This window comes from Triticum aestivum, chromosome 5D, assembly GCF_018294505.1.
Source record: "Triticum aestivum cultivar Chinese Spring chromosome 5D, IWGSC CS RefSeq v2.1, whole genome shotgun sequence".
In the NCBI taxonomy this organism is placed as follows: Eukaryota; Viridiplantae; Streptophyta; class Magnoliopsida; order Poales; family Poaceae; genus Triticum; species Triticum aestivum.
The window spans coordinates 560,994,873-561,002,458 of NC_057808.1; the positions used below are offsets into that span (position 1 = coordinate 560,994,873).

At 44.1% G+C, this 7,586-nt stretch overlaps 1 protein-coding gene across 1 annotated transcript; it reads left to right on the forward strand.

Annotated features, from left to right (window-relative positions):
- Positions 1-1,965: 1,965 nt before the first annotated feature.
- LOC123123904 (disease resistance protein RGA4) lies at positions 1,966-7,055 on the forward strand. The gene is made up of 2 exons (XM_044544556.1): positions 1,966-2,976; positions 4,556-7,055. The coding sequence occupies exons 1-2, from the start codon at positions 2,156-2,158 to the stop codon at positions 6,810-6,812; spliced, it is 3,078 nt and encodes a 1,025-aa protein (XP_044400491.1). The 5' UTR covers positions 1,966-2,155; the 3' UTR covers positions 6,813-7,055.
- The last annotated feature ends 531 nt before the right edge of the window (positions 7,056-7,586 follow it).

The following is a 7,586-nucleotide window of genomic DNA, read 5'->3' on the forward strand; positions in this document are numbered from 1 at the left end:
ACAACAGGAGATTGGAAGATATAGAGGGAAGAAATAGGAAGGGGCAGCTAAATCCGGTGTCTTCCTACTAGAACCATGATTGCATAATATATGAAGTAGTATATAGTTTGGCTGTGGTATCATTCCCATGATAAGAAATTAATATGTTAGACTACTCAAGTTTATGTACCATGAGGATGATTTGTGCAGTTGTGTATTGCAGAATTGGGAGGCCACGTCCAGTAGATGTGGAACGACTAATGCAATCCAACCGTCCAGTTTAACACGTCAAATCGGAATAGTTGATATATTCGGGAGGATGTTGAATAACATTGCAGACAACTGATCACCTTGTTGGAATCCCTATTTTTGTTGTAATAATGCCAACACAGTCATTTATTTTTATGCCTTGTTATGTTCTGAAAACGTAGAGTTTTAATCATCAATTTGCAAGTACCCATGAAAACAACATGCCACCTACTCGCCAAGGAGGAAGCTACCAGGAAGATACGTGTGGCAGGTGGCTTGACTTAGTTTGTATCCTTTGAAAAATGATATGTGATGATATATTTATGTATTGGAAAATGACACCCTTCGATGATTAATTGGGCAGACTACAATATGGCTCATGATTTCTCATCTAAAACTGCATTCTGGCAATTAATATATCAAAGAGTTTCCGACCTAAAACTGTATTCATACAAAGGCCTAAAAATCAGAATGTGTACCAGATACAACAGGGGTTGGAAGATATAGAGGGAAGAGACAGGAAGGGGCGGCTAAAGCCGGTGTCTTCCTATTGGAACCATGATTGCATAATATATGAAGTAGTATGTAGTTTGGCTGTGGTATCACTCCCATGATAGAGAAATTAATATGTTAGACTACTCAAGGTTATGTACCATAAGGAAGATTTGTGTCATCAGCGTATTGCAGAATTGGGAGGCCACGTCCATTAGATGTGGGACGACTAATGCAATCCAACCGTCCTGTTTAGCACGTGAAATGGGAATAGTTAATTTATTTGCGCCGATGTTAAATAACATTGGAGACAACGGATCACCTTGTTGGAGTCCCTTTTTTCTATGTAAAAATGCCAACGCGGTCATTTGTTTTTATGCCCCGTTATGTTCTGAAAATATAGAGTTTTATATATGCAATTTGCAAGAACCCATGTAAACAACATGTCACCTACTTGCCAAGGAGGAAGCTACCAGGAAGATGCTTGTGGCCAGTTGCTTGACTTAGTTTGTATCCATTAATGTTCTGTGATGATATATTTATGTATTGGAAAATGACACCCTTGGATGATTAATTGGGCAGACTACAATATGGCTCATGATTTGTCATCTAAAACTGCATTCTGGCAATTAGTATATCAAAGAGGTTCCTACCTAAAAATGTATACATACAAAGACCTAAAAATCAGAATGTGTACCAGATACAAAGGGGGGTGGAAGATATATAGAGAGGAATCAGGAAGGGTCAGCTAAAGCCAATGTCTTCCTACTGTAACCATGATTGCATAATATATGAAGTAGTATATAGTTTGGCTGTGGTATAATTCCCATGATAGAGAAATTAATATGTTAGACTACTCAAGTTTATGTACCATAAGGATGATTTGTGTCAGCAGTGTATTGCAGAATTGGGAGGCCACGTCCAGTAGATGTGGAACGACTAATGCAATCCAACCGTCTTGTTTAGCACGTCAAATCAGAATAATTAATATATTTGCAAGGATGTTAAATAACATTGGAGACAACGGATCACCTTGTTGGTAATGCCAACACAGTCATGCCCTGTTATGTTCTGAAAATGTAGAGTTTTAAACATCAATTTGCATGACCCCATGAAAACAACATGCCACCTACTCGCCAAGTAGGAAGCTACCAGGAAGATGCATGTGGCAGGTGGCTTGACTTAGTTTGTATCCTTTCAAAAATGATCCGTGATGATATAATTATGCATTGAAAAATGACATTCTTGGATATCAGTGAGATTCTCCATCTGAATGTGTGCCAGATACAAGAGGGGGTGGGGAGAGATATAGGCTAGTGAAGGGGCAGCTAAGGCCGGCATCCTCCTACTAGAACTAGAACCATGATTACATAATACATGAAGCAGTACACTGCATAGTAAGGCTGTGGTATCGTGCAAAAGCTGTGGCTGAGCGATGGCGTTAATTCTCCCCATCATCAACACTGTACTGAAGGGTATCGTGCTAGTGAGTAAGCTAGGAAATGCAACTACCAGGCTTGACGCCAAGATCCAGAGTGGCCTCGGATCGATCAGCAGGGAGCTCGTGATGATCCGGAGTGCCATTTTAGAAGACAAGTGCCAAGAGATGCAAAATTTGGAGTTGGTTTATGATATCGAAGACTTCATAGATCATCTCCGGGTTCCCGGAAAAATTGCGGGCGGCGTGCTCTCAGCTGCGGGGGCGGACCCCCGCCATGGACTAATCGAGAAAATCAACATTTTCAGGGAAGACCTCAAGAGTGTAATCAAGAGAGAAAGCGAGCAGCCAAAGAAGATATCTGAATCGACTCAAGAGAGTCAGAGTGGAGCCTCCCCGTCTTCTTGTTATACTCCAGAGAAGGATCTGGTGGGCTTCCCGGAGACCAAGGACGACTTCCTGAAGCGGCTCTGTTCCCCATCCGATGAGGAACTGAGGGTGATCTCCATCGTGGGCTGTAGTGGCTTAGGGAAAACGGCCCTTGCAAGGGCAGTTTACGAGGACCATACCAGTAGTTCATTCCAATGCAAAGCTTGGGTGGTGATGCCGGAGTACAAATACGGTAAAGACCTTTCAATCACGATTGTGCAGAATCTGCGCAAAACCGTGGAGGATATTCTACAGAGGATTCTGCAACAAGTTCGTTCATCTTTAGATGTGAGAGAAGATCGTTCCGTGCCATCAGCAAGCAACGGTACCGACCCGGCAAGTGGCGCGAGCACCGCAGAAGCTTTGCGGAGTCTACTGATGAAAAAAAGGTCCATCTCTCTCTCTCCAATTTCCATATGTAACAATTCAAAAAAAAAATCCATATGTTCATGCTATTCTCTCTCTCTGCAAAGTAAGGCTCACGCTCGCCTTGTTTCATGCGCACAATATTTCAAGATGGTGCGGTTCAAATTAATGGCACGTTCAACTGTGTTGCCTTTCGTAATCCACTGCATGCTAGCTTTTTTTTTTTTTTGACCGCGATCCACTGCATGCTAGCTACCTATGCTGCTTGATTTTTGGGTAAACATTTACCAGTTTCTTAACCGGTAAAACACCGTCCACAAGTAATTTTGAGAACCGAAATAGGGACTAATTTTTTACTAGCTAGAGGGTATGCCTTAGATTTTTACCTAACCAACCAAGGACGCGTTTGGCTCGCCCTCATCTAACGTGTTCGGTTAATCCCGGGTTAAAATTTTGAACGAAATTTCAGTGAAATTTCCAAAATTTCGCATATTTCAGTGGGTTCCAAATATTTTTAACCCTGAAATTACGAGGCAGATTCAGACTAATTTTAAAATAAATTTAAATTATGTTAGAATTCATTAAAATCAAGTGAAATTTAAAATCTTGAAATCTGAAATAATTTCCGAAATATGCGAAATTTCTGAAATTTCGCATATTTCGGTGAGGTCCGAAATTATTTTGTTTCCGAAATTGAAAACCTTAAGGTATCGGGAAGCTCTGATTTCCTTTTTATTCTTCACGAATATGCTATTTGATTGGTTTGGCCGTCCGGCTCATCGTTTTCCAATCAGCCTCGGTTCGGGTGTTTTCGATTATGCAAAGACACCAACGCCGGATACCGTTTCAGAAAGCACGGTAATTTGAAACCGCAACGGTTTTTTGAACCAAACACGTGGCAAGAGCGTGTGCCAGAATAGATAAAACACCCTCTATGTTCCTAAGATGTGAGAAACAAATTAGTCACCGTTGGTTTTTACAAGTTTGGTCCGAATTCTTTCGGTTCAGTACATCTGTTCTTGGCTAGTATGGCCACCGCTAGTTAATAGGGACCTAGGCAGGGCCCTTGCCTAGTCAGTTAGTCTAGCAGTTGCACATGGTGGACTGAGGACACATGCAGTAAAGCAGATGAGTAGCTGGTAGTATGAAACTGGGGCCTCTTCACACAAATATATGTAGAACAGTAGAAGCGCTTTCTTATATTTCAACAGCTAATAGATTTATCACTTTTAATTCTACTCTCCCAAGGAGTATTAGACAAATTAAGATTTCGTAGTGAATTCTGGAAGATATCATTTTTGTTGTCGGAAATCCTATCTGGCGACCGTTCGCTGGGAGAGAGGGGTGGCAAACGAACCCATTTGATGGCAGTTTTAGTTCTAAGACAAGATCAAACAATGGCAGTTTTAAACGAAAAATAGCCTTTTCTGACGGAAACTTTCATGTCGCCCTGAAGAAAACTCTACCCCCTCACAACTAAAAATGCCAAAGAAATCGTTCTCCTGGCAAATGTTCGCCAGCTAAGTGGGACCTTTTTTATTCATTCCACAGCTACTTCCGTACGCATATTGTCCTAAAAACTGTGTCTTAAATATGCTTCAGGTATCTGGTCTGTATTGATGATGTACAACAGAAAGAAGTATGGGACGAGATAGAAGCTGTGCTCCCTGAAAATTACATGGGTAGCAGAATACTTGTGACAACAAATGTTCATTCTATCGCCAAAGCTTGCAGTTCTGGCAGTTATGTGTACAGAATGCAATATCTTGACCGACCTAATTCAGAAAAGCTACTATGGTCAAAAGCTCTTCGGCCTTCACAGGAACCTTCAAATGCCGTGGCCCATTCCTCAGAAAGCATCTTGGTTAAATGTGATGGCTTACCACTGGCGCTGGCTAGCGTAGGTAAATATTTGAAGGGGGCAGAACAATTGGAGTCCAAATGTGAACATGTGGGCAGAACACTTGGTGATTTCCTGGCAGGTGATGGAACCTACTTTTACTTCGCAGAGATTAGAAGAGCACTTTTCCGGTGTTATGACAACCTGCAAGACTACAGTCACAAGAACTGCCTGCTTTATGCAAGCATGTTCCCCAGGGGTCACCCGATAAACATCGAAAGTCTAGCCAGAAGATTGGTAGCTGAAGAGTTAGTTGACAAAGATGTCGACAGAGGAATAGCTGAAGCATTGGGTTTCACCAGTAGGTGCTTGGAGGAGTTGATCAACCAGAGTATGATTGAGAGAGAGAGAGTACTTGTTGACAAGGATGTTCAGAGGTATAAACTCCAGAGTATAATTCTGGAGTTTAGCATGGAGATGTCCTTGTCTAAGAATTTTTTCAGTCTGATTGACGAGCACTGGACCATACGGAACAAAGGTGGTCGTGTCCGCCGACTGGTCACCGTCCAGTCCAGGTCCAGCACCGAAGATGGAAGCAGTGGAGTTCCAAGTGATATTGATCTGTCAACCGTCAGGTCGTTAACGATCTTGAAACGTAACCTTGTTAAACGGGCACCAGGGTATTTCAAGGATTGCAATGTTCTGCGGATGGTGGATCTGGAAGGTTGCACTGGGCTTGACAATGGCGTTGTTGATGATATATGTGGACTGGTGCTTCTCAACTATCTCGGCCTCAGGAGAACTGACGTCGACAAGCTTCCCAAGGATGTAGGCAACCTGAAGCATTTACAGACACTTGACATTCGAGAGACCAGGGTGCAAAGTTTGGCCATGGAAGTCATCATGTTGCCAGGTTTAGCCTACCTGTTTGGCAAGTTCGAGCTGCAAAAGTTAACTGACGGTGGGGTAAAGTTTCGCCTTGTGAAGTTCTTGTCGAGGGAAAGTAAACTGCACACTCTCTCAGGAGCTCTTATGAATGGGGCAAGGAGTCATGATGTGTTGCTCGTTATAGAACATGCAAGAATGCTGAAGAATGTCAAACTATGGTGCAAGAACACTCAAGATGGCCAAGCTCCCAACCAACTCGGAAAGAGAAAGAAGTTCCCTTGTGGTGCCGGACAGTCGTCGTCTGTCGGTGCGCCAGATTCAGCAGATCCGGATTCTGTGGGCCGGATACTCCGGCTCCTTCAGAAGCGCTCCATCGGTCTCGAGTCTCTGTCCATTGACTCGAATGGTGTCTCCAATGGCTTTCTGAGTTTTCTACAGCCTGCCAGCACTATCACATCCCTAAAACTACGGCGAGGATCGGGTACTCTGCCGGACAATGCCGTGTTAGATCAGGTACGTAATCTCAACAAATTGCACCTCTTCTCAGCTGGACGCAGCATCCAAGAACTGGCAGAAGCACTGCAAAGATTGCCTTGCTTGGTGCATCTCAAGCTCGCCGAGAAGGAATCTCAACTGTGGGACGGCAACTTCCACGTCGAGGCTAGCGGATTCAACAGCCTTATTTGGCTGTGCTTCCAAGCCAAGAAACATCCGCGTATCAGCACCGAAAATGGGGGCATGAAACATCTTGCCTCTCTTCTGCTGCTCTGTCCAGAATCTCCTCCTCCTGAGACGGATGGGGCTAACTACCAAAAGAAACAGAAAAGGTTCCAACTGTTTCCCAGAATAGAAGAAGAAGAAGAAGAAGATGGAATAATGGAGGATCTTGACCCTCATGCGCTGCTTTGTCCACACTGTCCTCATGTTCAGATGAAAGAGCCCCGGGTGGGAATAGAAGAAAAGGTTGGAGTCAAGGGTATATCATTTCTTAAAAATCTCAACGAGGTGATACTCCACCATTCTGCTCCTACTACAATATTGGAAGCATGGAAAAGAGCTGCAAATCTACACACCAATAAGCCCTACGTGAAGAAGCAACCTATTGGAGATGCTCTAATACTGAAGCTATAGCTACTTCTCTTAAGGTTCTATATCCCGGCCTATGAGATTGTTTTCGTCTATTTCATTAATTCCGTATTGTTCAGTCTATGAATAATTCTTAGGGTTGCATGTGTCCTCCCTATTTTTATTATACATGTGTCATGTGTTCTATGCGAATCAAACGAACTGGATTACTGTAATAATATAGGGAAACAGGTGTCGATACATATTTGTAAGCGCATTATAGTTTGCTATGCATGGATTGATTACTAAGACCACTACTAAGGGCATATCCAACACTGAAGCTCAAACCGCCCGCAACCGTCCGAACCACGCAGTCCGGACGTGTTGTGCCACCCAACGTGGTCCTGCATCGGTCCGTAGGTCGGTCCAAACACACATTCTCCCGCAAATCGGAGACAAACTAGGGGAGCTTTGCGGGCGTTCGGACAGCAGTACGCCTGCTTCTGACCACCTTGGCCCACCCAAAATCCTCCTCCCTCGCCCGCGCGCATTCCCGCCCGGCGTCAGTTGTCCGCATTTATGCCGTTGTAGAATGGCCGCTCCACATTGAAGCCGGCCCAGATCGGACGTGACCTCTCACTAGCTCCGGCTGAAGCGGCGCGCCACCTGTGATGCGTCCCTTGTGTCCACCTGTTCAATGTTGAAGACGCGTTACTGGACGGGATGGGACAGATATCTATCACGCCCATCCAATGCCCCGTCAGACCATATGCCGCCATTAAGCAGGCTCGCCGGCCGAGAAACTCCAACGCTGCGCATTGACGCACCCGGATGCCTGGC